This window comes from Equus przewalskii, chromosome 11 (assembly GCF_037783145.1).
Source record: "Equus przewalskii isolate Varuska chromosome 11, EquPr2, whole genome shotgun sequence".
Taxonomy (NCBI): domain Eukaryota; kingdom Metazoa; phylum Chordata; class Mammalia; order Perissodactyla; family Equidae; genus Equus; species Equus przewalskii.
This window is the reverse complement of record NC_091841.1, coordinates 9,143,675-9,170,668: the sequence shown is the minus strand read 5'-3', so window position 1 is coordinate 9,170,668 and position 26,994 is coordinate 9,143,675. Positions and strand designations below refer to the sequence as shown.

The window sequence follows — 26,994 nt, the reverse complement described above, 5'->3', positions numbered from 1 at the left end:
CATTCCGTTCTGTGCGCTACTTCAGATCAGTCTCAAAACAGCACCTTGATCACACATCCCTGTTCAAAAGCCTTCGACGGCTCACCAGAGCCTGAGGAGCGAAGTTCAGGCTCCTGAACTGGGCATTCAGGGCCCTTCACAGTTTGGCACTAATGGGCCAGAACTCTATGCTCTAGCCAAAACGGGCTTCGTAACTGCTTGCCAGATACACCCTCAACTTGCTGACCACCCAGGCGCCCTGCCTAGGATCTCCTTTTCTTGCCCAGAGTTTCATTAGCTGGGATCCCAGTGACCTTGGAGGGCTCACTTTAAGTGCCACCTCTTAAAATTATCCTGATGGTCAACCTGGCAAGCAGTCACTTCTTTTTCCTCTGATCATCTCTGAGCCTCGCTATGGCACTGACTACATATAGCTTTGGATTAGGTTTTTTATACAGACACACACACTGTATACGTATATATACACATATATATGTGTGTGTACTTGTTGTTGTTAATTATAAGCTCTGATATAACCTGACTCAAGCCTGACGACACCTGGGCAGTGGCCTGTTCTATTTTCGGTGCCTCTCCCCAAGAGGAGCTGCCACACCTCCCTTAGTGGCCTGCTTCAGTGTTTAATAATAATTACGTCCAACTTAAACCTTGCACTTGAAGTCTCGACATTTAAGATCTCAGTGGCACCAGAGAAGAGGAGTTTAGCCTCAGTATGAACGTCAAGGCCATTATCAGGTCAACTTCACTCCCCACAAGTCCTATTAGAACCATACAACCCCACCGATTTAAATAAGCCCACACAATAAATAATTGCTTTATGCCGGGAATTCTCCCCAAACACAGAGAATGGGGGGAGGTTTAATAACAATTTCGTGTGCTTTAATAGAAAATTGGGGTCCTGCAAATGAGCTATGACGGTTCATGTCACTGCCCTTGACTGTGATCCTTAAAAAACCACTGACAGACATTTCTAAAATCACAGGAGGATATTATCTCACATTGACCGCTGGTAAAAGTCATGTCATTTGGGTAAGATTTTTACAAATGAAAGAGATAAAGAAATTATTTAGAGAGTAAGAGTGAGAAGTAAGAGTAAGAGGGAGTAAGCATTAGAGATAAATCCAGACCAACTGAAACAACTTTCTGTACAAAGCAATCCTCCAGGCTTGAAGGATTTTAATACGGCTGACGGATTTCAGAACTGAGTACTGCGAGCAGGTGCACACGAGACCTGTGGACACTTGAACTAGACGGCTCAATCCGTAAGGCCACCGCCACACTCTCCGAGTGCACTCTGGTCCCTTGACAACAGTGCTACTGGCCGTCAGAGCTGGCCGTCCTGTGTAAGGAGCTGGCTTGGAATTAGGTCTGATTCAGGAGATTCAAAGCGCAGGGGCCTCTGGGATACAAGCGAGAACTCCCAGGTCTACCGCAAAGATTACAACGGCCTTCAGGGAAGACACACACCTCCCACTTTACACTCACCGACAAGGCCTAGTATCACATTCCACACCAAGGTGTGCTGTCGTGTACCTGACCCAGTTGACATAAAGGGAGGGTCAGAGCTGGCCCGCTCCACTCTCTGGAAAGAGCTGTGCTTTCCAGTCCGTTCTTGGGACGTGTGTTAGCCGTGTGAGCAAAGGAACTTGTCTCTGGTGGGTTCGGTTTAATTCTCTCTAATCAAACTTTTACTGTAACATGGAGCCGTTGCCCTGAAAAACAAGCCAGTATTTCCTTGGAATTAACCAGCTTCCCTTCCAATGACTGTGGATGGTTAACTGCTTAGTCCGCACGGAGAGTCTGGCTTCTGGAGCTTAAGGCCAGCTATATTTTTAAGACCCTTCCAGCCATTACAAATTGAGTGAGTAGCATTCCAAATTAATTCTTTGGGTGACCTGGGCTTGAACTAACCCAATTCCCACAGTGCAGAAGGAGGTGACTATGGCTACCAGCTGCTGTCCTTATATCTCCGACAAAGTCCCATAAACAGGCCCGAGGCAGGAAATCGGGATCAGAGGCTCGGCAGACTACTGGGCAGAGGCCCACTCACCTCTCCACCATGTGAGTCTGGTCGAGCGAGAGCCCGTCGATGGCTGTGCACTCGGGACACTTGAATTTCTTGCGCGGCGTGACCTGCCGGAGGAGCACAAAGACACACCTGGCCGTCAGTGCCAGGGACAATAAAATCACGCCCGTGACACCACTCTGCATGCTTCTGCTCTGAGCTGAGACGTCTGCTCCCTCTACGTGCACGCGTGCCCACGCGCACGTGCATGCGCACACACCCCTCACCGCTCCTCCATTCAGTCCTGTCTGGCTTGGCCCACGGCAGAACTCACAAGGGCCCAATAAAAAGGGCTTGGAGGCTTTTGCCTTCTGTAACTGGAAAGAAGTGGTGATGACAAGCTCCTTAATTCCTGTTTAATGACTGTTTTCTCACTGCCAAGGTCCTTGTATAAACACCATTTGTTCTTGCAGCCATAAGGGCGATGAAATACAGCTTCCCATAACTTTCACCGTAACCGGAGTTCCAACAGGCCCCTTCTCCCTCATCCAGCTGATGGCAAAGGCCACAGCAGCAGCGTGGTCCTGAAGACACCAGGTCGTTCTGCAAGTCCCTTGAGTCAGGACAAAAATCCAGGGGTCCCGAATCCTTTCCCTGACTCTCACTCCCACCTTTGCAAACCTTACACTCCTAACGATTTTTCTAGCAAACTGGGGGAGGCTGCCTTCCTAACCCAGCGAGGATAAGGAAGCAGCAGAGGGCCGGGAGGGGAGGAAAGCTGGCTGCCTAAGGTCTGGCTAGACCGCATCCAACACCAGGAATCAGTGCCGAGTCAGCGGGCGCAGCTGAAAACATCTTGAAGCATGTCAAAAAGTAAATCTGGAGATAAGGGGGGGTCCTTTAAAACTAGTTCTGCAACTAGTCTGCAGACTGGAGTCTGCGCTTTCCCTCGCAGTGAGCTGTGGACGGAGTCACTTAGAGACCTGGGGACAGGGTGAAGACTGGCTCAAGTTTGGAGAGCAAAGACAGTGACTGTTCCGCTTTCCTGAGTCCCTTGGTTTAATCTGGCTCCTCTCATCAATTAACAGCAGGAGGAATCAGTGGGCAACGCCATCCCATGCTTCCAGGATAAGCCTCCAGGACAGAAGATTCCAGTACAGGAACCTGGCCGGGAAGCATTGCCCATTTTCAGATATGGAATTCTAATCCAGAAGGAAAAAAGGTCAAGACGATTCCACTCCTATCAAGACGTGGACCCTCTCTCCATATCTAGAGATGCGATTTGAGCAAGTCGACATTTCAGAAACAGACATCTGTTACAGATACCAAGGCCCCCATGTGCTCTTCATGTGCTCTCAGCTTCTAATATGTTATGGGAAAGGTACTTTTTTTTTTTTTTTTTTTAAGATTTTATTTTTTCCTTTTTCTCCCCAAAGCCCCCCGGTACATAGTTGTGTATTCTTCGTTGTGGGTTCTTCTAGTTGTGGCATGTGGGATGCTGCCTCAGCGTGGTCTGATGAGCAGTGCCATGTCCGCACCCAGGATTCGAACCAACGAAACACTGGGCTGCCTGCAGCGAAGCGCACGAACTTAACCACTCGGCCACGGGGCCAGCCCCGGGAAAGGTACTTTTAAAGACTGGTAATCAATAATTAAAATCAACATTTAGGACAACTATAGTTATAACTGTGTAAAGTGTACTTTCTTCTCAAAGTCTCTAAAAAAATGGGCTACCTTAAGAAAGACGTAAACTGCATTCTTTAACTAACAGAACTAGATTCATATCGGCTTTCAGAATAAAATTAAGTATTTTTTAAACACAATTTGTAGACTGACCATCATAGCCTTTATCTCTGATACTGGAGGTTAAAAATTGTAACTAAAGAAACTGTATAAAAAAAGAAAATATGTTTAAATTCTCAGAGCCTAGATTCAGTTTTACAATGTGACAGTGTCTCCCACAGCATCTGAAAGCTAAAAGGGAACTCAGAGTTCATCTAGTCGAAAATTTGGTTTATATTAGCCGCAAGAACTTCTCAGGCTCAGAGAAACAGACTTGCCCAAGATCACAAAGCAAGTTGGTGGCAGAGCTGGACAAGGATCCTCCGATGCCTCCTACCTTGATGACAGCTTTCCCCGTGACGTTAGCCACCAGAAAATTCATGGCGATGTCTTCACAGTTCATATGAGCATCCACCCAGCTCTTGATGTCCCCAGGCATTTTGTAGGTGTACAGGTAGTTAAAATACTGTCAGGTGAGACAGAGAGAAGAAAGGTTTAAAGAGCAGTTCCCTGTGGCTGATATGTAAAAACTAGTCACGGCCTGGGGACAAGCTTTCTACTATTAGAATGCTTTGGGTTAAGTGACAAACATCTTTAACACTGCCATTCTTTTCAAAACCACCTATTGTACGGGCTGGCCCGCTGGTGTAGTGGTTGGGCTGACGTGCTCGCTTCAGCAGCCCAAAGTTTGTGGGTTCAGATCCTGGGTGTGGACCTACACACAGCTCATCGAGCCATACTGAGGCGGCGTCCCACACATAAAATGGAGGAAGATTGGCCCAGATGTTAGCTCAGGGACAATCTTCCTCACTCACACACACACAAAAAGCCACCAAAAAACAAAAACCCCACCTACTGTACACAGAGGAGAGGAATGGCATGAAGCCCTGCGGGATGCAGGCCCTTTGGAACGATCAATGTATCACGTGTTTAATAAATACTGTCCAGAGACACACTACATGCTGATCTTTACTAAACCCTTTCCCTGGAGTCACAATGCTTGATCCTGTTTTCTACATTCTCTCCACAGATTGCAAATAGGAACGGAGATAAATTAACGGTGGATTGACATTGCAAAAGGATGTGCTTTTTATATTAAAACAAAAATGAGGCCATTCTGAAACTACCACAACCTACACATATGCAAGAAGTGTAGACATTCGCGAGCAAAAAAAGAAGTATACATGGTCTATTACAGTAAACCCGGAGAATTGTAAACCTTATTTATTTACTTATTGCTAAGAACAAAAACCCATTTCTGGATCCAGAGCCGTGAAAACTACGAGGGCAGCAGTGCTGAGATAACAAGAGGCCTCGATGTAAACACAGCTGAGTTAAATTAACCGCGCTGGGTGAACGCGTCTTCCCGACACCAGTTCTGACGCCACTGTGGACAATGGACAAGCTGTTACTGTTTAATTAAACCACACAGGCCCAGGGAGAACCCTAGCACCAAGCCGAATATTCTGAAGTCCTATGCAGACCCTTCAATCTGTCCCTAAGAAAAAGAGTCAAAATCAAGGAGTGACAATTCCCAGGAGAGGAAATGCAACAGGCTAAGAAGACGCAAAAGGAATTTCAACCTCATAGTGATCCAATCAAAGTGAAAAGAAGATCCATTTCACTTATTGAAAGAGCTAAGTTTGATTTTATTTCTTTCCCCACATATTTCATGCAAGGGGGAATACGGCAAGAAGGTTTTATATTTTGCTGGTGGGAGTATAAATTGGCACAAACAATAATGAAAACAGACAAATATATATATGAAAACCTCCTCAAAACGTTCCCTCCCTTTGACATAATTCTACTTCTAGGAAAGCATCATAATGATCACAAGCACAAACAGTCATGAAAATGAATACTGATCACAAAGGAAACTCCAGACATCAAGCATCATTTAAATAACAAAAAAATAGACACGCTCTGAATATCCAAAGATGAAGGAACAGTTCTACATGACTTATGGACTATTAATATAACGGCATATCAGCAATTAAGAAGAAATTGTTTATGAAGGAATGTTAATGACATAAAAACTAACAATATAATACATGCAAAAAGCAGCTAATGAGAACATTTACACCTGTCTGTGCGTATGTAATGTAAATAAATAAATAAATACATAAAGAAAAGGCAAGCTGGAAAAAACATCTAACAATAATAACGGTCATCTCTAAGTGACAGGACTATAAGTCACTTTCCTATACAATAAAATTTGTTCTGATTTTCCATATTTCTTATTATGAGCATGTATTATTTTTATAATTAGAAAAATAGTAACTTTACTTTTACAAAAATATCACACAACATGGGCTTCCTAACCCTTGAGTAGAACACTTTTTCTGAACTCAGCCAAAATTAAATTGGACCAGATGAAAGGAGTCCCGGACCTCAGCTCTGCAGACCCAGACGCACCCGCCCGGCCGCCCGCCTCACCTTGTGATAGAAAGCCGCCCCTGTGAGCACCATGGACACCTCGTTCGTCCACTCAGACTCGTACTTCCACTTGTTCATCTCATGGTCCCAGAGATGCAGGCGGCCCGGGTAGCCCACCAGACGGTCAGGAAACTCCCGCCAGACCTAAGGACAGAAACACACCAGTCGTCAGCTCCCAGGTCAGACGGCAGCCCGGCGCCGAGTCATCAAAACCGAATTGGAAACTGCAAGTAACGCAGAGGAAAGCTTCCTGAACTGGGCCACGGTGGGCGACGTCCTGCGTAGGACCAAGGAAATCGGCTCTCTCCTTAATGGAGGCACAAAGGAAGAGGAAATGGAACCCTGTCTTCAACTGTCCTGACTCAGCAAATTTTGGTGCCTGTGAAGACTTACAAAGTCTCTGTTTCTTAAAAAACAATCGATTTCTCCAGTGCACACAGCCATTCGGAAGCCTCGAGTAGGGAGAATCTGCCTGATTCTATAATCTGTAACACACTGAACACACACACTTGATTTCCATCTTTGGAAAGATTCTCAGAGTTTTGTTAAACAGAATTTGGGATATTGGTGGGGTACTTCCAACACCTTTCCCCATGTATTTCTGAACAATTTAGTTTAACCTTTAAAAGACAGGAAGTTCACAGCGTTAATGAGTACTGACAATTGACCAGCTGGTCCTGGTGCCCCGTCTCAGCGCCCCAATTCCCCCCTTTACCAGACCGCTAAACCAGAGCTCCTGAGGGCCCCGGCCTGGGCCTACTCTCTCCTTTAAGCTCTCTAAATAATCTCGTCCAGTTTCGTTCACTCGAAATACGGGCCATACTCCGATGACCTCTAAATTTATGTCTGGCCCCGAACAATCCTGAGATAACCTTCTACTTACTTACCGTCTCCAACTGGCTTAACAACAGGCATCTCAAATTCAACATATTCAATGTATGACTCGCGATTTCATCCCCAGACAAGCCAGTCTCTCAATCTTCTCCATCTCAATAAATGATATTGATCCCCAACTGCCCCAGCCCAAAGCTAGCAGGCAGCCTTTATCCCGTCGTTTCCGTCCTCTCCACGTCCGATCCATCAGCCAGTCCTGCTGGTCCTACTTCTGACTGCCTCGTTCCCTTCTCCTACCACTCTCTCCAGCTCAAAGCACCGTTATCTACTGCCCAGATTACTGCAACAGGCTTCTATCTCATCTCTTTGCTTCCAAATAATTATTTACAGAGCACCCCTAAAAGGACCATGCCCAAAAGAATATTAGGGTATTCTGTACAGAGTAATTCAACCAGTGGGCTCTACCCTATTATATAAATATTATTTTTAAATCAATATTATTTTCATCGCATATATACCCACACACATATAAAAGTCATACGGTCCTACGCTATGGCAGCAGAGGTCTCCCCAACACCCGAGTGTCACCGAGCCCAGGGAGGAGCTTGACCGCTCTCCCAAGGGCAGACCCGCATGCCGGCACGCCCTCTTTTTCAGTCTGCCAGGGCCGCTGTAACCAAGTAACACAGATTGAGGGGCTGAAAACAACAGAAACCTGGAAGCCCAAAACCAAGCTGCTGGCAGTGCGTGCGCCCCCAAAAGCTGCCGGGGAAGGCTCCTTCCTTGCCTCTCCGGCTTCTCGAGGTGGCTGCCAATATTGGGCGTTCCTTGGCCTGTAGACGCGTCACTCGGACCCTTGTCCTCACCTGGCCTGGCCGTCTTCCCTCCATGTCTCTGTGTCCCAATTTCTCCTTTTTATAAGGATGCCAGGCAAAGCGGATTCGGGCCCACTCTAATGGCCTCGTTTTAACTCTACAACCCCTGAAAACACCCTATTTCCAAACACGGTTACTAAGGGTTAGGATTTTTTTTTTTAAAGGGACACACTCCAACCCATAACATCCCCTCAAAGCCTTTGAAATGTTCCACCCCCAAAACAAAACAAAAAATGGCTTTCTACTGACTAAGAATAACATCCAGACTCCTCAGCACGCCCTGAGGGGCCTGCCCCCTCTCCAAGCCCCTCTCTTACCACGTCCTCCCACGTTACAGTGGCCTTTCTGTTCTTTCCCCAGGACTAGACCGCAAGCCCTTCGCACCTGCTATTTCTTCCGACTGGCACGTTCTCTCAGCTCTCAAAAGGCTGGGTGCTGCTTCTCAGTCAGGTCTCTGCTTAACTGTCCCCTCCTCTGAGAGGCCTCTCCAGACTTTCCTATCCCAGGGGAACACCGTCCGCTAACCAGCCATTCTTCACATCCATTCGCCCCGGGCTTTTCTTCTCCAAACTTTCATCTTTTGGAAATTGTTTTGGTTATTTTTTGCTTATTTATTATCTATTTCCCCACCGTAGAATTTAAACCCCCGAGGACAGAGAGCCTGTCTGATTCGCGGTGGCACTCCGGCAGAGGACAGCAAGCCGCACGCACTTGTTGAATGCGCCAACGGGCAGAATCTCAGCAGGCAGAGAGCTGAGGAGGAGAGAAGGGACCAAAGATGCTTTCTCTCTTCTTCGCGGCCAGAGCCAGCACGCTCCTTAGTTCAGAGAGGCGGTCCACTTCAGGACCGGTCAATAGTCACCGCCAACAACGCTGTGACGTCCCTCGTGTGTGAAGATCACGGTCGGAACTCGCCGTGTTCCACAGTGCTTTTCCAGAAGCGGGTGAGCGCTGTGTGCTGAGTCACCACGCTGTCGTGCCCGGTCCTCCTTGTGATCACCCTCACGATTTTACGGGAGTCTGACCTGGGTCCTGAGCAGGGTCCGGGGTTGTGAAAAAGCTTTGCTTTGTGTGAAACCAGCTCACCTAGCAGGCCTCTCAAACCCACAACCTTGGCCTCATTAACACCATGTTGTAACCAACAGAGCTAATCGGCCGCAGGCAGCAGCAGACTAGCTGCAGACAAATGAATCCGTGTCAGACATTTCCTCAGACGCGTAACGTGCTGCCGCTGTGTTCTCAGCTCTGGGGGTTGTATTTCAGCAGATTAAAATAACATGATACTATTACAGTTTTATGGAGCCCAGAGCAGCGACACAGCCTGCGAGCCGTGACTGCTGTTGGGCTGTGGGCCTGGGCAGGCTCCAGCGAATGCCCCGCCAGCTTCCTTCTCTCAGCACCAAGCACCTGCCTGCCCGTCACACCAGGAGCACACGCACCGACTCACCTTAACGGGACCAGAGAGACCTCTGAAGGGGTGCAAGTACAAGTAACTGAACTAACCCAGGGACGGCGCGGGGGCGGGGAAGGGGGTGGGGCAGGGGGCATGCAGGCAGCTGGCACCTTCCCCACCCCCCGGATCCACTTTGAGTCAACACAGCTCCCTAAGCCACGCAAAGGAGCTTCCAGTCACTTTCCCAAGGGGCTCTTCTTGTCAAGCCCCCGTTTGCAGCCATAATGCTAATATTGGCTCTGTTTTAGGGTTAAATGCTGTTAAGATTTCAGTCCTCTTCCTGTTAGCTGAAGCCACTTACTGGACTTCTCTCCAGAGGGACTGAATTTGGTGGCGCTGGGTCACAGCACGCTAAGCCACGCCGCTCGAGGAGCGTCAGAGGCGTCCTGAACCTCAGCTCCTCTGGAGCCTTCCGGGAGCGCTGCGCCCCAGGCGGGCCTCTCCGCCCTTGACTTACTCCAGGCAGCTGGATGCAATCAAGATACCATCCTTGTCACTTCATCTATAACTCTGCAGCCGACTCCAGGATCAAAACGGAGAGGAAGAGAACGGGATGGGCCCTCTCCGGCGGAGCCCCAGCGCAGTACGGAGTCGATTATGCATACAGTAAAGCATTTTCTCAGCTGGAAAAGCGAGAACTCACATTCTACCCGCCTCCCACTCGAATTCAACTTCTTTCTTCTCACCTCAGGGAAACGCTGTGGGGTCAGCCTTCTGGCATTACTCACAGATGCCTTTGTACAGCGCAGTGCGGGCGTCTGAAACCCCACTCACACCCCTGTATTCGAGTAATAGCGCGTCCACAGCTACATTCGAGCTGCAAAGCCGTTATTCAGCTGCTTGCCTGCACTGCTGAAGGCCTTCAGATACAGCGTCCTCAGCCAGTTTTCATCACACACATCTCTGAAGACAGAAGCTTAGGATGCTATAACAAACTCTATGCCTCGGTTAGGGGCTTAGCAATAATTCCAACAGTCCTTACATTTGGGGCCTGCTCCACATCGCTATTCAAACAGAGGCTGTAACAACACAGTCCCATCCTCCAACCGTTTCCTTGCTTTCTAATTTCTATGATCTTGGTCCTAACCACCTCCCACCTGGATCATCGAAATCTCCCCTCTCTGGACTCCCAGCCGTGCTCACTTGCCTGTCTGCAGAGCTAGCTAGCTATTCTTTTCTTTTTAAACTTCCTAAGGTCTTTCGGGGCTTCCCATTATTAAAGGATCCAACTAAGATCTTCTACCTTTGTTTAAAAGGGACGGGAGGCAGCTGGATCACCTCCTACAGAAAGTGCACCAGGAGGACGTGGTTAAAGCGGATCCAGAACCAGCTCAGCCACGGAGGAGCTGTGCGACTGACATCCTCAAGCTCTCCTGCTTTCCTTCTGCCACCTGCCAAGTGAAGGGTGGGATTAAGTGACCCCTGATGTCCTTTTAGGGCTAAGATCTCCTATCTTCTTCCTCCTCACTAACCTATTCCCAAGGAAACTAACTCATCAGCTGTGATCAGTTGCAAGTTGTAAGTTTCTAAAGAGCATGGCTTGCCTTGTTTAACTCTGTTTAAAATGCCATACACATATGGGTACCCGATAAATGTTCTTGAAAAGAGGATAATGCACTATATTCTAAGCCAGCTTAGAGAGTGCATTTTGACCTGTGTGTGTGCTAACCACAGTCAGACGCAGGAAACAGACTGGGGGAGGGGAAGGTGTAATAACAGGTGGTGCCCATCTGGGGTATACGATTAGGGAACCACGGGGCAGCTCCAGGAGAAGAGGAACTCTCTGAAGTGGCTGCTACAGTCATCAGGCTTCCAAAGGCGCAGATGCGCAGGGATACTGCTACTGGGTGAGAGAGACGCCACATGTATCAGGATTCGAGAGCCACGAGACGGACTAGGAAGCAGTGAGGGAAATGGGGAGAACGTGGATCCAAGGTGCACCAGACTGGACTGGGTTTCATTTCTCTCCTTGCCCATGCCGCCTGGGTTCTGTCCATCCCTAACCATCCGAGTGGAACAGAACTCTACGAACCAGCCCAAACCTGTGGCCACACGCTTGGATAGGCCAAGGCAGAGCTGCAAGGAAGCGAACTTGCAAACGTCTTTGAATGAGCGGCCCTTCCTCCCTCCAGGCCTGCCCTGCATGCTGCCTAGACGGGAAAGGGGTGGCTGGCCGGCCTGCAGCTCCTCAGAGGGGCCCGTCACCGGATTCCCTCTCGGCCCTCTGAGAACAAAGCTCACCTTTTCCATTTGGAATTTCCTGAAATGAAGTGGAACGGACAGAGTGATCGCCTTCATTTTCAGCTCATGCTTTTAATCACACTGGTGGTTGGTAGTTGTTGTCAAGGGGGTGCTTTGCAAAAAGCCAAAGAGCCTCTGTGCACACCTGGGACACAATTAAATGCTAATGCTGGACATGCAGGGCAACAGAGCCCTGCAGCTGTCACCTGGGGCTCTCTAATGCCAACTGGCTGTGACACATACATGGACGCGCTCGGTTATGTATCAGATTTACCTATTGAATCTTTCAGTCTGCCTGGGAGACCTTTCCAACCCCAGGCAGGGTTCGGCTTAAAATAAGCCAAGCAGGAAAACCAGCATCACAGGAAGGCTTCTGGGCCCCGGGCCGCAGTCCTATTTGCCCCAGTCTGGCTGGAGGTCAGTCCCGCCTTGGTACGGCAGGACACGATCTCCACTCCTTCCAGGGTCTTGCTTCAGGCCTGGGGCAGTAATGAAGGCCAAGAGACAGACTGGGGTTGGCCACAGCTGAGACAGGAATGTGTGCTATGACCACTGTGAGGAAGACAGCACTGAAGAAAGTGGCTTTAAAACATTCGCCTCCTCCTTGAATCTGTACCATCTCACCAGACGGCACGGCTACGGGCCTCCTGTGATGGTACGGAGAAAACTCACACTTTGGAAGTCTCAGCTGCCGACCTTTGCCCACGCGGGCTCAGAGATCTGCAGGCAGAGAACATCTGGAAGGCAGAGATCATTGAGTCCAGTTCCCTCACCGTACAGATGAGACAACTGAGAGCTGGAGGGGAGGCGGCTCTCCCAGGGCCACACAGCTCCTTCAAGCCAAAGCTGGGTCCTGACCCCAGCCCAGCCATCTGTGCACGAAGCCATATGACTTCCCAGTCTTCTGATTCCAAAAAGCGCCTCATCTCCCCAAGCCCAGTCCCTCACTTGTAAAACAAAGACACGGACGATGTCTAAATCACAGTTGGTGTCGGGGTTCGTCAGCTCGGTGGCGCCAGCAGCAGAGATGGTAAGAGTCACGTAAGCCCGCGAACGACCAAGTGGAGACCAGAACAGCAGGGAGAGGAGGTGGGGACATGACAAAACCCTTTGCCCCCGTCAGTACTCATCTTCTAAGAGCTGAAGGCTCTTTGTGAATGTGTTTCCATTTAGCAAAGAAAGCCACATGCTCACACCACTGAAAGCCGCCCTTCCGTAGCTGGGTAGCAAATTAATGCAACTCCACATCCGCCAGCTGAGCGCCTCGTGGAACCCTGTCACTGCGAGGCTCGGGGCAGAGTAGGAAGCACGAGCACAGAGCGGCCAAATGAGATTAAACTCAACAACTATTTTTCATGAGACAATGAATCTCTTGAGAGATAATAAAGAAGGGAAGGAGAGACATGAGTCTGAAGGGATGGGAGGAGGAAGAGAAGGGTCAGGATGGGGTCACGGGTTTTCTAAGTTTGTGCTCCTTAAGACCCACTGAACATGGAATCGTTTTTATTTCCATAAGCTCAACTCCAGTGGGGGACATACTATTTCCAAGTCTGGTCCCAGGGGATTGCTTAATGAAGTTCAAAGAAGGACAGCGATCATAAGCCGAATGGCTACTCTCTTTAAACCCTGCACGAGTGGAAACAGAGACTTTTGTTTTTATAAATAACCATTACTGAGCCTTCAAAACTTCCAGTTGATTTTGGTGGGGCTCAACTTAAATGACCAGGGACCAAAGATATTAGCTCTGCCCAGCAAGGAGGAAATAACTCCTCCTGCCTCAAGTCACCGCTCTGGTGACTTCCGTCACAGTCAGTCAGTGATGCTACAGCAACACTGGCCAGACCTTTTCGTTTTCTTCACTGAAGAAAGGGAGGAAATGGCATTGACCACCAACTCTGTAATCCTGGCTGACTTCGAGGCATAGATGTGGTTCCAAAATAATTAGTTAACGAGTTAATTCATCGCAGTGCCCTCTGTGTGATAAACGCCAAAATCGCTGGGTGGAGAAGCCAGCAGCAGAGGGACTTTCCAAACCATTCTTTATTCGCATCCCATCTACTTCCAAAAGACGATGCGAGGTGGCTTACAATAAAAGGCAAAAGTTGGAGTAAAGTGCAAACTTTACTGGACGTCACCAAAACAGAGGATGTCCTCAAGAGCATTTTTTTTAATCCAGAGATGCTTCATTTATCTTAAAAATATTAATCCTGATACCAAGTTCTAGAAAAGCAACCAATAGCAAGCTAAAGTCATCGAGTCTGGGGGGAGAGACGCGAGTACTTCTATTTATTAACTCATTTATGCCTTCAGCTCACAGATCCTTATTGAACTACCACTATCTTTTTTAACTGAACGTTTTGAGACAATTGCAGATTCAAAAGCAGCTGTAAGAAATAACGCAGAGATGCCGTGCGCTCTTTATCCAGTTTCCCCCAATGGCAACATCCTGCAAAACTACAGTGTGACATCACAACACGACACTGACACTGATCCAGTCAGGGTACAGAGCATTTCCATCACCACAAGGTCCCTCCTGTTACCTTTCAAGACATCCTCCCCATCCAGGTTCCCTGTGGCCGTCACTAATCTGCTCTCCATCTCCATAATGTCATTTCAAGAGGGCTATAGGAATGGAATCATACAGCACATACCCCTTTGCAATTGGCTTTTTTCGCTCAGCATAATTTCCTAGAGATGCATCTCAGCTGTTCTCTGTATCAATAGTTTGTTCCTCTTTACTGCTGAGTCATATTCCACAGTATGGATAAACCACAGTTTGTTTAACCATGCACCCACTGAAGGACACCTGGGCTGATTCGTTTTTGGTGATTACAAATAAAGCTGCTGTGAATCTGTGTGGGCACAAATTTTCACTGCTCTGGGATAAACACCCCAGAGCTCAACTGCTGGGTCATACGGAAGTTGCACGTTTCATTTTATAAGAAACGGCCCAAACTGTCTCTCCAGAGCGGCTGTACCATTTCTCACTCCCACCAGCCCCCCAGTTCCTCTCTGTCTTTACCAGCACTTGGTGTTGTCACTATTGTGTTTTTTATTTTAGCCATTCTGATAGGTGTATAGTGATATATAATTATGATTTTAATTTGCACTTCCTTAATGGTGAGCGATGTTGAACATCTTTTCATGTGCTACTGGCCGTCTGTACATCCGCTTCAGGGAAATGTCTGTGCACGTCCTTTGCTCAAGTTCTAACTGGACTGCTTCTCAGTGTTGAGTTGAGCATTCTCTGTCTATCCTAGATGCTGAGTCCTTTGCTGGGCATGTAGTTTGCAAGCATTTTCTCAGTCTGTACCTTGTCTTTTCATCCTCTTCACAAGGTCTTTCACTGAGCAGAAGCTTTTAATTTTGATGAGGTCCAATTTGTCAAGTTTTCCTTTTACAGACTGTGCTTTTTGTGTCAAGTCTGAAGGACTCTTTGCTTAGCCCTAGATCCTCAAGATTTTCTCAAGTTTTTTCCTAAAAGTGTAAAGCTTTATGTTTACATTTCAGGCCATAATTCACTTTCAGTTAATTTTTCAATAAGGTGTGAGGTTTAGATCAAGGTTACATTTCTGCCTGTGGATGTCCACTTTGTCCAGCACCGTTGGTTGAAAGGCTGTCTCTCCTCCACTGAACTGCTTTTGCACCTTTTGTCAAAAATCAGTTGCCCCCAACTATTTCCTAGAGACTGTCTTAAACTTCAAAGTGAAAACAAAAATAAAGCACGCATCTTGTTACTAAGGAGCTTACCATTTAGAAAAGCTAATGACATATGCATAAAAGGCTAGAGATGAACAAAGCAAGGATGCAGGAAAAAGAGTAAAAAAAGAGTTAGGAGGATACTAAGACGACTTCTGGGGTGGGGGTGGGAAAGCATGGAACATGGAAAATCCTTCGCGGATTTCATTTTAAGGAAAGAAAGGGAAAAAAATTAAATTAGAAAGTTACGACTGAGATCCCATTGTCCCCCAGAGGTCAGTAATTAGTAAGAAATTACTCTCTGCTGCCTGTGCAGCAGGCAGCAAGTAGATCCGGATTCTCCCACCTGATACAGAGAGGGAATCCTTTAACTCTGAACGACTCCTCAGAAGGAAACTCAGTGTCCAAACGCATTAAGGACACTCCTTTCGTCCATAACCGTCTACCGAGCACCCACCATGCGCCAAGCACTAGGCAGAGAGCAGCGAACAGGCAGGCAGCACCCTGTCGGCGTGGACGGCTCCATTGAGAGGTTCTCTGTCAGCCCCAGCTCCACGCTGCGGGTTAACCCGTGGCCCTGGCCGTAAGAAGTGAGCCCCGTCCTTCCTTCCTTCTCCACGAAGAGTGTGTCACCAACTGATCAGGATCTTGCCCCAGCCCTCAAATCTTCAGCCCAACCCAAAGGCTGGCTAGGAACTTAGAAGTATTACTTTTTAAAACAATTTTTATTTTATTGAGGTCATAATAGTTTATAACACTGTGAAATTTCAGTTGTACACTATTATCTGTCCGTCACCACACATATGTGCCCCTTTACCCCTTATGCCCAGCCCTCCAACCCCCTTCCCCTCTGGTAATCACTGATCTGTTCTCTTTGTCCACCTGTTAGTTTATCTTCCACATACGGGTGAAATCATACAGTATTTGTCTTTCTCTCTGGCTTATTTGGCTTAACATAATATCCTCAAGGTTCATCCATGTTGTTGCAAATGGGACAATTTTGTCCTTGTTTATGGCTGAGTAGTATTCCACTAAATATATATATACTACATCTTCTTTATCCATTCATCAGTTGATGGGTACTTGGGTTGCTTCCACGTCTTGGCTATTGTGAATAATGCTGCAGTGAACATGGGGTGCACAAGTCTCTTTCAATTGTTGATTTCAAGTTCTTTGGATAAATACCCACTAGTGGGATAGCTGGATCATATGGTATTTCTGTTTTTAATTTTTTGAGAAATCTCCATACTGTTTTCCAAACTGGCTGCACCAATTTGCATTCCCACCAGCAGTGTGTGAGGGTTCCCTTTTCTCCACATCCTCGCCAACATTTGTTATTTTTTGTCTTGGTGATTATAGCCATTCTAACAGGTGTAAGGTGATATCTCAATGCAGTTTTGATTTGCATTCCCCTGATGATTACTGATGTCAACATCTTTTCACACTCCTGTTGGCCATCCTTATATCTTCTTAGGAAAAATGTCTTGTTAATATCCTCTGCCTACTTTTTGATCAGGTTGTTTGTTTTCTTGTTGTAGAGTTGTGTGAGTTCTTTATATATTTTGAAGATTAACCCCTGGTTGGATATATGATTTGCAAATATTTTCTCCCACTTGGTGGGTTGTCTTGTTCATCTTGTTCCTGGTTTCTTTGGCCTTGCAAAAGCTCTTTAGTCTGATGAAGTCCCATTTGTTTATTTTTTCTTTTGTTTTCCTTGCCCAGGTAGACACAGTATTTGAAAAGATCCTTCTAAGACAGATGTCAAAGAGTACTGCCTATATTTTCTTCTAGGAGTTTTATGGTTTCATGTCTTACCTTCAAGTATTTAATCCATTTTGAGTTAATTTTTGTGGATGGTATAAGATAATGTTCTACTTTCATTCTTTTGCATGTGGCTGTCCTGTTTTCCCATCACCATTTATTGAAGAGACTTTCCTTCTCCACTCTATGTTCTTAGCCCCCATGTCAAAGATTAGCTGTCTATAGACGTGTGGTTTTATTTCTGGGCTTTCAGTTCAGCTCCATTGATCTTTGTGTCTGTTTTTTTGTCCCACTACCATGCTGTTTTGATTACTATAGCTTTGTAGTATATTTTGAAATCAGGGATTGTGGTGCCTCCAGCTTTGTTCTTTTTTCTCAGGATTACTTTAATTATTTGGGGTCTTTTGTTGTCCCATATGAATTTTAGGATTCTCTGCTCTTTTTCTGTGAAGAATGCCTTGGGATTCTGATTTGTATTGCACTGAATCTGTAGATTGCTTTAGGTAGTATGGACATTTTAGCTATGTTTATTCTCCCAATCCATGTGCATGGAATATCTTTCCATGTCTTTATGTCATCATCAACTTCTTTCAATAATGTCTTGTAGTTTTCACTGTATAGGTCTTTCACCTCCTTGATTAAATTTATTCCTAGATATTTTAATCTTTTTGTTGCAATTGTAAATGGGATTGTATTCCTGAGTTCTCTTACTGATAGTTCATTACTAGAGTGAAGAAATGCAACTGATTTTTGTATGCTGCAACTTTGTTGTGGTTGTTATTTCTAATAGTTTTCTGATGGATTCTTTAGAGTTTTCCATATATAAAGTCATGTCATCTGCAAACAGAGAGTTTCACTTCGTCCTTGCCAATTTGGATACTTTCATTTCTTTTTCTTGCCTAATTCCTCTGACCAAAACCTCCAGTGCCATGTTGAATAAGAGTGGCGAGAGTGGGCACCCTTGTCTTGTTTCTGTTCTCAGAGGAATGGCTTTCAGTTTTCCCCCACTGAGTATGATGTTGGCTGTGGGTTTGTCATTTTTTGGCTTTATTATGTTGAAGTACTGTCCTTCTATACCCATTCTATTGAGTTTTTATCATAAACTGATGTTGGGTCTTGTCAAATGCTTTCTCTGCATCTATTGAGATGATCACATGATTTTTCATTCCTCATTTTGTTAATGGGGTGTCTCCCAATGACTGATTTGTGGATGTTGAACCATCCCTGAGTCCCTAGTATAAATCTCACTTGATCATGATGTGCGATCCTCTTCACGTACTGCTGTATTTGGTTTGCCAATATTTTGCTGCAGATTTTTGCACCTATGTTCATCAGTGACATTGGCCTGTAATTTTCCTTTTTTGTGTTGTCCTTGTCTGGCTTTGGGATCAGAGTGATGCTGGGTCATAAAATGTGTTAAGAGGTGTTCCATCTTCTTCAATTTTTTGGAATAGTTTGAGAAGGACAGGTATTAAATCTTCTTTGAATGTTTGGTAGAATTATCTAGACAAGCCATCTGGTCCTGGACTTTTATTTTTTGGGATGTTCTTGATTACTATTTTAGTCTCTTTACTTGTGATTGGTCTATTCGGATTCTCTATTTCTTCTTGATTCAGTTTTGAGAGTTTGTATGAGTCTAAGGATTTGTCATTTCTTCTAGATCGTCCAATTTGTTGGCATATAGTTTTTCACAGTATTCTATTCTAATCCTTTGTATTTCTGTGCTATCTATTCTAATTTCTCCTCTTTCATTTCTAATTTGATTTATTTGAGCCTTCTCTCTTTTTTCTGTAGTGAGTCTGGATAAAGGTTTGCCAATTTTGTTTACCTTCTCAAAGAACCAGCTCTTAGTTTCACTGATCCTTTCTACTGTTTTTTTGTTTGTTTCAATTTCATTTATTTCTGCTCTAATTTTTATTATTTCCCTCTTTCCACTGACTTGGGCTTTGTTTATGCTGCTTTTTCCACTTTTGACATGTGTAGTTTAACATTGCTTATTTGAGATTTTTCTTGTTTGTTAAGGCAGGCTTTTATTGCTATGAATTTCCCTCTTAGGACTGCTTTTGCTGCATCCCACATGAGTTGGTATGGTAAATTTTCATTTTCATTTGTGTCGAGATATTTTTTATTTCTCCTTTAATTCCTTCAATGATCCATTGTTTGTTCAGTAGCATGTTGTTTAGTCTCCACATATTTGTGACTCTCCCAGCTTTTTTCTTGTGGTTGATTTCTAGTTTCAGAGCATTATGATTAGAAAAGATACTTGATATGATTTCAATCTTCTTCAATTTATTGAGGCTTGCCTTGTTTCCCAATAAATGGTAGATCCTTGAGAATGTTCCATGTGCACTTGAGAAGAATGTGTATTCTGCTGTTTTTGGATGGAGTGTTCTATATATATATTAATTCCATCTGGCCTAGTTTTTCATTTAATTCCTCTATTTCCTTGTTGACTTTCTGTCTGGGTGATCTATCCATTGATGTAAGTAGTGTGTTAAGTTCCCCTACTATTATTAGGTTGCTGTTAATATCTCCTTTTAGGTCTGTTCATAGCTGCTTTACGTACTTCGGTGCTCCTGTGTTAGGTGCACGTATATTCATAAGCGTTACATCCTTCTGGTGGAGTGTCCCTTTTATCATCATATACTGCCCCTCTTTGTCTCTCATTGCCATTTTTATCTTGAAGTCTACTTCATCTGATATAAGTATGGCAACACCTGCTTTCTTTTGTTTGCCATTAGCTTGGAGTATTGTCTTCCGTCCCTTCACTCTGAGCCTGTGTTCGTCTTTTAGAGCTGAGATGTGTTTCCTGGAGGCAGCATGTTATCGGGTCTTGTTTTTAAACCCAGCTCACCATTCTGTGTCTTTTGATGGAAGAGTTCAGTCCACTTACATTTAGAGTGATTACTGCTGCATGAGGGCTTAGTGCTGCCATTTTATCACTTGTTCCCGTTGTCCTGCACGTCCGTTGTCTCTCGTCCGTGTATTTTGGACTGCCAGTTCAGTCTGGGGATTCTCTATGATGGTTTTCTCTTTATTTATCATTTTTGTCTCTTCTGACTTTGTTTAGTGGTTACTATGAGGTTTGTATAAAAGATCTCATAGATGAGACAGTCCATTTTCTGCTAGGCTCTTATTCCCTTAGTCTAAGCAGGTTCCATCCCTCTCCTCTCCCCCTTCTAAGTTATTGTTTTCACAACTTATTCCATTTTGAGTGGTGAGTTTGTGGTTAAAATGAAGCAATAATAGTTATTTTTGCTGTTTTCCTTCCCTTTATCTTTAATGTTATCACTGTTTGCTAGCCTGTTCTGATAGAGAGCTGTAGTTTTCTGATCTTGTCTGCCTATTTCTCTCCTTGCTCAAGCCTTGTAAAGTCTTCTTTTTTTTTTCTTTCAGGTATGAGGGCTTTCTTGATCATTTCTTGTAAAGGGTGGGGGGGGAGTCTTGTGGCGATGAACTCCCTCAGCTTTTGTTTATCTGGGAAAGCTTTTATTTCTCCATCATACCTGAAGGATATTTTCACCGGATAGAATATTCTTCGCTGAAAGTTTTGTCTTTCAGAATTTTGAATACATCATTCCACTCTCTCCTAGCCTGTAAGGTTTCTGCTGAGAAATCCACTGAAAGCCTGACAGGAGCTCCTTTGTAGGTTCGTTTCTTCTGCCTTGCTGCCCTTAATATTTTTTCTTTGTCACTGACTTTTGCCTGTTTTACTAATATATGCCTAGATCTTTTTACATTGATGCAATCAGGAGTTCTATTAGCTTCCTTTACTTGTACTTCCAGCTCCTTCCCCAGGTTTGGGAAATTCTCTGCTATTACTTCTTTGAACAAGCTCTCTGGCTCCTTTCTCCCTCCCTTCTCCCTCTGGAATACCTATAATCCTTATGTTACATTTTCTAATTGAGTTGAGTATTTCTCAGAGGATTGCTTCAAGAAATACTGCTTTTAAAGGTTGCCACCACCTGATCTAAACCAAGAGATAACAGCAGATTTCACATAATCACAATTAATGTGAACCCGAGGAATCAGTTTTTGGGCACCAAGAAGTAAACCTGCTCTAAGAGGTGAGCTGTAAGTACCCCACTGACGAGGTTCACCCTGCTTTCCAGAGACTCATTCCCCGGGTGTGACATTTCTAAGATCAGGTGACTGCTCTGATCCCTTACATTTTCCTTACTTTTATTTTTCCAAAATGGGGAATCACTGTGTCTAATGCAATAGCAATCGCCAACCACTGCCTCAAACTCATGACTTTGCAAGCAGTATTACAACTGGCAGTGCATGGTGCAGCTTCACATTTGGGAACAACAGAGAATTCTCCTTGGAACGCAGCAGGCGCTGCCCTCCTGCAAGAGCTGCTGGGGGAGCTCGGCCTGGATGCTGCTGTGGCGTTCACTGCCCTGGCCCCATGCCAGCGCTTGCCCACACACCTCCCTTAAGCATCTCTATCAAAATCAAGGCAGATAAGCAGCCCATGCAAGACAAATTCCCCATATCCCCCAATCACATGGCAAATCCTGATGCTCGGAATTCCTGGAGCAGCCAAAGCCTGTAATCAATCCCAAGGAGACACAGGCAGCTCTTGGCACAGTAACCCCCAAACATATGGATCCTTTCAGGGCTGGGGTATCAGTGCAGATATCTCCTTTTGAATGGGGGGGGAGGGAAAGCACACATTCTTCAAACCATCAAGTGTACCAACACCTCTTTAAAATAACTATCCCACAGTAGAAGCATCAGTTCCTGAGGCATGGAGCTAAGGAGGCCAGGTGGCCCTGACGGTTCCCCAGACAGGAGAGCGGCTGAGCACAGTGGGGAGCACGCGGGGCCGAGAGGAAAGGTCAGGACAGCTCTTCCCTCACAGCACCGCCGGGCACAAAAGAAGCATTTACAGAAAACATAATGAAACCAACCCACCTGACCGACTTGGGACGGGAGCGTGCGAGCAGACACCTCCAGTGGGAAGATGCGCCAGCAGGAAGCATCTCCTCTTGGGGACGGGGAGCCCCTAGTCCTACATTTGATGTTTCATTAATGGCTGGTAAACAAATTCCGAGCTTGTTTCAATTTGCTCAGTGGGGAAGAAAAAGTGTGACTCTTCTTTTTTCCCAACTGGGTGCTTTTTTAAAGGATCAGATGTTCTTTCACTGTTCAGCGTATATATTTGATTTCCTTCCCGTAATATTTGTTTGACTCCTTCTCCAGCGGGGACCGGGTGCGTCGGAAGGGCTTGGAGAGGTCGGGCTTCCCCGCAGCTCCTCTCAGCACCTCGGGGCTCCGGGCCCGCTGCGCTGGCTCTGCTGTCAGCAGCTCTGGCTGCCGCGGCGGCGCACGTGAACTGTCTTCCCGCCGGCCCCGCGGGTCCTGGGGTGTAAATCAGCGCAAGCTGGAGACAGGACCGGCCTCACAGAGGATTCGGTGCTCCTCCCGCTGCACGCAGCAGCCCGAGCATGTGGAGAGCGCCCCAGGGAGAGAACTCGCTCGGCAAGGACGACTCACCTCGGACCACAATCTTGCATGCGTCTCCTCCGAGGGAAGCTCTGCCTACGCCTTGCGGGCGGGGACGCTCAGGAAGGTCAGTTGTTCGGCCCATTCCTCTTCTGAGGACAACAGTCTCTATAAGGGCAGCTCTGCAGGTACTTAGGAAAGTGAAAAACAGGAAAAGACAGACAGGTGTCCTCTTCCATATTAATATTGCACTGATACTGGGGCGAGGCCCAGGGAGGCCCTCAGAGGGGACTGCCACTCAGACGTGATAAACAAGGCTCAAAGAGAGCTTACGGCATCAGCTTCTTCAGATATTTAATGAAAAGGGCACAATGCAAGGCCTAAAGATGTCTATGGTTTTCAAAAAGCTCAGCTTTGGCAAAATGGTTCTGGCTACACTGCAAAGCTTTAGAGTCAGACCCAGCACAAAGCCAACGGGGAACCATGAGTCCAGTGCCCACAGCCCCCAGCAACCTTGGACCAACTCTGAGACTGGCTCCACACGCACTGCTGCAGTCCACATCCAGACGGGAGGAGGAAACAATCGAATTCCAGATCTTTCCAGTCACCTGCTGGGGCAGAGCCTGAAGGCTCAAGGATCCGTGTGAGCCGAGGGCTGGAGGAGCGGGAGCCTAAGGCGCTGGCCCTCGCCGAAGGCCAAGATGCTTCCAGTGACGAGATCACCCACCTGCAGCAGGGGTGGCCTGGCATTCCGGGCCCCCCGTAGGACACTTTCTCATTAGTCTTGGTTATGTGAGTTCCTCGGTGCCCTAGATGGACTCACAGGGTGGGCCTGGCCGAGAGCCCATGGCAGGCTGAGCTAGGCGGTTCCACAGACCAGAAAGAAAACCTTTCTGAAAAGACTGTCATGGATTCTCACCAAACCCGAGCACGTTTTCAGATTTCGGACTCCGGGGCTTAAATCTAGGGAGGAAAGCAGTTAATCTCCTCCCAGAAGGACCATCACCACAGGTCCGTGAGATACCAGCTTCAGACCGAGGCCAAGACTGGTTTCACATTTGTTTCCCAAACCTGGTATCCGTGGCACTTTCACTGGCAGGAGGTTTGGAGAAGAATGGACAAAGGATGGAGATGGTCTCTTTTTTGTTGTTTTTAAGTTATCTGCTAGCTTTTAAAAGAGGTTATGAGCTAGCCCTGAGGGCCCAGTGGTTAAAGCTCGGTGCACTCCCCTTCAGCAGCCAGGGCTCAGTTCCCGGGCATGGAAGCACACCACTCATCCGTCAGTAGCCATGCTGCGGCAGCTGCTCACATAGAAGAACCAGAGGAAGTTACAACCATACACGAATAGGTACCGGGGCTTTGCGGGGGCGGGGGAAGAGGAAGGAAAAAAGGAGGAAGATTGGCAACAGATGTTAGCTTAGGGGGAATCTTCCCCTGCAAAAAATAAAAAATAAATAAAAGAGGTTATTATGAAGTCTGACTCTACGATAGGCTGTTCCCATCTTTCAGCTCTTCTAGTGAGATGAGGAAAAGTGGGAGAGTTTATTTGGAATCACAGATTCTATCATCTCTCCCACTCTCCCTGGATGAACATATGGATAGCTATAAATTTCACCAACTCTGTTTCAAACGTAACTGTTACACGGAGCCTCAACTCGAAGTCTCAGCTGAGCTCCCTCACCACACATTAAATCTGGGCTGCGAGTAAGCTTGTCTTTTCCTCTCAGTCCCTTTGAACAGCAAACCTACAGATTTTCCACTACCACTCTCTAGCCGGCTCTCGCTGTCTTCAGTCTCTCTCGTCCCTAATTCATCCTGTGATCTGAGTGCTTTGACCACACAACTCTCCACAAACCGACGATCCTTAAACTTTACTAGCTGCCTTTACTTTACTGCCTTAAACTTTCCAGCTGGCCTCTTAGCCTGTCAGCCAGCCCTGTACTGCCCAGCCAACCTAGCTTCCACTCTTAACCCCAACTCAATGTCCCCCTCTTCCCGTCAATCTGCTTGCGACTGCCCCAGGCAACCCCACAGGCCAAGCTCATTCTCACCATGGGGCCTCCCCTCCTGCCTTCCGCTCCCAGGAAAACCCACCCAAGGATGGGTTTATGTTCTCCTGAAAAAAAGTAGGGCATTCCATGCTATTCTGCTGTCTTCCCATGATTTTTTGAGAGTATATACTTGCCATTACCTTAGGAAGTTGTGTACAAATAATACAGACCAATTCTCATAATTTATTAGCACTGAAGAGGTCTAACCAGCCTCCACCACCTACGGGACACCCAGACAGTAGAGGAAGGCACCCGCATTTTGTGCGCCTAACAACACACAGCCGCTCTTCACCAATTCCCATCCCCACATGAAGCACTGACTTTATAACCAGTGTTATCAGCTAAGAGTGTCTCACATCTCTCAGGTGAAAAATGTCCAGCACTTAAGTGCTACTAATAACTTTTACGGTTGGAAAAGAGATCAAAGTATAAAAGGAAAAATAAATCCACAGGCTTCTACGTTCAGCCAAGTCTGCATGGCCCATCTTCTGCCACATGTTTTAAACTGTCTCTCTTACAGGCGGGGGACGGGAGGGGGAACAAGTCGCGTTTTATTTCCCAGCCCTTTAGGTCTGAAATAAAACCAGACAGACTTGAAAAACAAAAAAAAAAATCAAACATTCAAGTAACACTATACACTGCTACTGTCCCCCCGGAGTTCCTCGCAAATGAGGATCAAGAACTCAATAGATACTTTCCTGGTAAAATACATAAACAGATAAATAAATTATCCCGGGCTGAAAAGGCCCTCCACATCTGGTAGCTCACTAGAGCTTGTCAAACAAGTCAGAAACACGCAGGGCCAGCAAAGATCACGCTGCAGCTCCCGACTCCGGGGCTTGGGGGGGGAATGCGACATTTCCCCAAACTCTGCCTTCCAACAGGGAACGCGACCCATTTGAACAGGCAGGCGACCCCTGTGTTTTCCTCCCACTAAGTAAATAATGACGCCCAGTTCTAGGGCTCTGAATCCAAATAGCTGTGTGCTCAAGTCACAGACAGTGGAAGGAACACGGCCTTTCCTCCGTGGTCTGGCCTTTCGCTCCCAAGAACGCGCTCTGGTGCACGTTTAAGGGTCCTATTCCACGTCCACTTAGCACCTTAAAGAAGTAACTTAACCTCTTCGCACCTCAGTTTGCTCAGCAATAAAGCGTGAATGACGGGATGATGGCTGAGGTCCCTTCCCCTTCCGACACTGTGTTTCTTTAAAACAGAGCCTTCCGACTGGGTGCTCGGAACAATTAACAAGCATGCAGAGAGCGCCCTCAGCCAGATCAGGGGAGAGGCGGGGGTCACATCTCTGCCCAGCGCACAGCGCTGACATCACTCCTTGTGCTGAGGAGGGACAGGGCAGGGAAGAGCTGTAGCGGCTCGAACAACTTCCTCCCGGAAAGGGAGGCAAGAGTTCACCATCGATCGTTTTCGAGCTAACGGTGCAGGGAGATCTTCCCCGGCCTCTGACTCCCACGAGGCCACATTGCCTTCTCCGGGCTCTGGGAAGTCGCATCTGCGAGCTGCCCTTCAGGTGTGTCCCGGCTGGGGGCCACGGAGCCTGGTGCTGTAAAGTGCTCTCTGCAAATCAGTTTCCAACCGTCCAACGAACACACCGCCTCAAAACGCCCTCACGTTTGTGAGAAACGGGCTGGCACTGTGGCACCGGAGTCCACGAGTTCGCCTCGGAAGAGGCCAGCGGAAGAGGGACCAGCGCAGGCCCTGGTTCCCCACGTCCGCTCTGCTCGTCCTCAGTGAAAGCGACTGCTGCATCCTCCCCTCGGCTCCTAATGTGTTGCTGCCCTCCCACACACATCCCCAGACCCTCGACGTGTGGGCTCAGTCTCAGGAAGGGGAGGGAGCTGGAAGTTTCACGCCTCCAAGTCTGATAATTCCTCATGTGGAAGCACACGTCAGGGGTCCCCGAGAACCCGCCCACCCGAAGGGGCTGCAGGAAGACACGTGGTCTATTCTGTCTCCAGGCAGGACCAGTAAACCCACCTGAGATCCGAAGACCACTGGTTTCCCCTTTCTGAAAAATTCCCGAATGGGGAGACGTCCCTGTCGCTCCAGATTTCTCAAAAAATTCTTTGGAGCCACAGTAAGAATGGTCTGTTGCATGGTTTCTCTGATTCTCACATATTAAATACTGAGCTTAAACTATTCTTTATTTAAACTAGGATGATGAATTTAACTTAGGCAAATGATAAAGGCTAGAGGAAAAAAACCCAGAAGAAATGGAGATGCCTATTTTAGAGAAGCAGCAGCAGGGGAATATTTTGATTACATTGAAACTAAAAGTGCCAGCCTTGCCCCACTGACCTCACAAGATCATTAACCCTACAACTGCAGAACGCACACTCTCCTTAGGTGCACATGCAACACTGACCAAAGTAGGCCTTTCACTGGGCCATACAG

General features: G+C 46.8%; 1 protein-coding gene across 2 annotated transcripts in view; it reads right to left on the bottom strand.

The window, feature by feature from the left end:
• The window catches only part of EXT2 (exostosin glycosyltransferase 2), a 145,584-nt gene that overhangs the window by 4,911 nt on the left and 113,679 nt on the right, over positions 1–26,994 (bottom strand). For both annotated transcript variants that reach the window (XM_070564874.1, XM_070564875.1), the window contains exons 11-13: positions 6,221–6,364; positions 4,122–4,250; positions 2,048–2,130 (exon numbers count right to left, since the gene is read on the bottom strand). In XM_070564874.1, the coding sequence (XP_070420975.1) occupies positions 2,048–2,130; positions 4,122–4,250; positions 6,221–6,364 (356 nt within the window). The remainder of the gene's footprint in view (positions 1–2,047; positions 2,131–4,121; positions 4,251–6,220; positions 6,365–26,994) is intronic.